Consider the following 2,323-nt stretch of genomic DNA (forward strand, 5'->3'; position numbering starts at 1 on the left):
TGGTTCAGGTGTGGATTGTAGTTGTTTGTGTCTGTGTCTGTCAGTGAATAAGTGAGTGAATCAATGAATTACATCCTTTTGTTTGTGAACAAGGTATCCCATGTTTCGTTCAGTGAGAGAGTGACTCAGTGAATTGAACCATTTCGAGATTCCCCCTTGTCATTCAGTGAGTGAGTGATAGTTGATGTCTTTCAGAAGAATGCATTCACACATCAGCACAAACACACTTCTGTATCACAACCTACTCTACATCTTTTCATCTCACTTACAAACAAACTGATGACTTGTCAGAGATGAATTGTGAATTTTTAAATTTAAAGTTTAGGTACAAGCATGGCTACAAATATGACATATTATATATATGAAACCAAGAGAACCTCACTCTACACTGTAGTTTATTATAAACCATTCACCCAACACTGTAGTTTATTATAAACCATTCACTCAACACTGTAGTTCATTCAGGTGGTTTCACTAATTCACAGGTATTGTATTTAAGTAAAGACAACTCATGATAGGTCATAATTTTCTAACAGTTTATATTTCTAATGGTCAGCACAGTCCAAATTAGTGGCAGTGTTGATCATTCAGGTTTCAGTGTGCTAAACACTTAAGAACTTTACAAAATGAATCTATTAAAACAACATGGCTGTGATACTCTGGCCTTAGGAAGTGTAGAATGATTCCACGTGTGAACATATGAGTGCAGGGTGTCTGCTGTACTCAGGAAGATCATTTCCATAGAGAGAGGACACTTTGCATTGGCAGCACATGCTTGAGTGCTCTGGGAGAGTTTATAGCCCTGTGAGTTTAAGACTTGATGACTGAGAGCTGCCTGCCCCAGTAACTTAACCCACAGCAAGCATGACTTTCATCACCATCTTCATCTGGACACTGACCTGCTGCTGTTTTAAAGGTGAGACAGATATGAATTCTTTATGCAGTCTTTATGACTGATAATAACCCTGATAAGATAAAGTGTTACAATTACTATTATTTCCCTTATGAATATTTTGCTTATTAATCATTACGCTTTCATTCATTCCTTCTACTGTGTTTGTCAAACTTCAGAGTCCAGAGGTCAAGTGACTGTGACTCAGACTCCTGCAGTGAAATCTGCTCTTCCAGGAGACACAGTCGCTATCAACTGTAAAACCAGCTCTGCAGTGCAGAGTGCTAATTATGTAGCCTGGTACCAACACAAACCTGGAGAGGCTCCTAAACTCCTGTTTATGCTGCAAGTTCCCGTCAGTCTGGAGTTCCAGATCGTTTCAGTGGCAGTGTTGGTAGCAGTTTTGACTTCACTATGACCATCAGTAACATCCAGACTGAACATGCAGGAGATTATTACTGTCCGAGTGAACATTATATCAGGGACTCTGTGTTCACACAGTGATATAGAGCCGTACAAAACCATCTTCATCTGGACACTGACCTGCTGTTGTTTTAAAGGTGGGAGAGATATGAAACCTATTCACAGTCTGTATGATTGATATAAACATTTTCAGATAAAGTGTTATACTGTTATTACCCTTATGTGTAATTTACTTTGTAATCGTTACTGTTATATTTATTACTTCCATTGTGTTTATTTAATTTCAGAGTCCAGAGGTCAAGTGACTGTGACTCAGACTCCTGTAGTGAAATCTGCTCTTCCAGGAAACACAGTCACTATCAACTATAAAACCAGCTCTGAAGTGTTCAGTGGTAATCAGCTGGCCTGGTACCAACAGAAACCTGGAGAGGCTCCTAAACTCCTGATTAAGTATGCAAGCACCCGTCAGTCTGGAGTTCCAGCTCGTTTCAGTGGCAGTGGATCTGGGACTGACTTCACTCTGACCATCAGTAACATCCAGACTGAAGATGCAGGAGATTATTACTGTCAGAGTTTCCACTACATCAGTAGCAAAGATGTGTTCACACAGTGATATAGAGCCGTACAAAAACCTCCCTCAGTCAGACTGCACAGAGACTGCACTGCTGCAGCTGGGACCTACTGCAGGTCACACACTCTGTGGAGGAGAGGAATCACACTACTCTAACTCTAATTACAAAAACAACAATAATACATGTCCATCCAAAACATCTGCTTTGAAAACATGAGAACATCATAATTTTCATAGATTCAGTCCTCAAAGCAAACTCTTGGTTTGCTGATGGCTTCATAAAAAATGTCATGCTCATGATTCAAAAGGTCACATTCATGTTCTTATTAATAATAATAATAATATTTATTTAGAGCCCAATATCACTATTTATAGTCTCAAAGGGCTTTACATGTCTATAACAAAGTCAAATAAAAATTATATCATGCATAAGTTCG

General features: G+C 39.0%; 1 gene segment (V, D, J or C); it reads left to right on the forward strand.

The window, feature by feature from the left end:
* Positions 1-858: 858 nt before the first annotated feature.
* Positions 859-1,928, forward strand: LOC115824820 (Ig kappa chain V region K29-213-like). The segment is given in 2 exon segments: positions 859-916; positions 1,603-1,928. Coding segments are annotated over 2 exon segments (378 nt in total).
* Positions 1,929-2,323: the final 395 nt, after the last annotated feature.

The sequence above is a fragment of the Chanos chanos genome, chromosome 12, assembly GCF_902362185.1.
Source record: "Chanos chanos chromosome 12, fChaCha1.1, whole genome shotgun sequence".
In the NCBI taxonomy this organism is placed as follows: domain Eukaryota; kingdom Metazoa; phylum Chordata; class Actinopteri; order Gonorynchiformes; family Chanidae; genus Chanos; species Chanos chanos.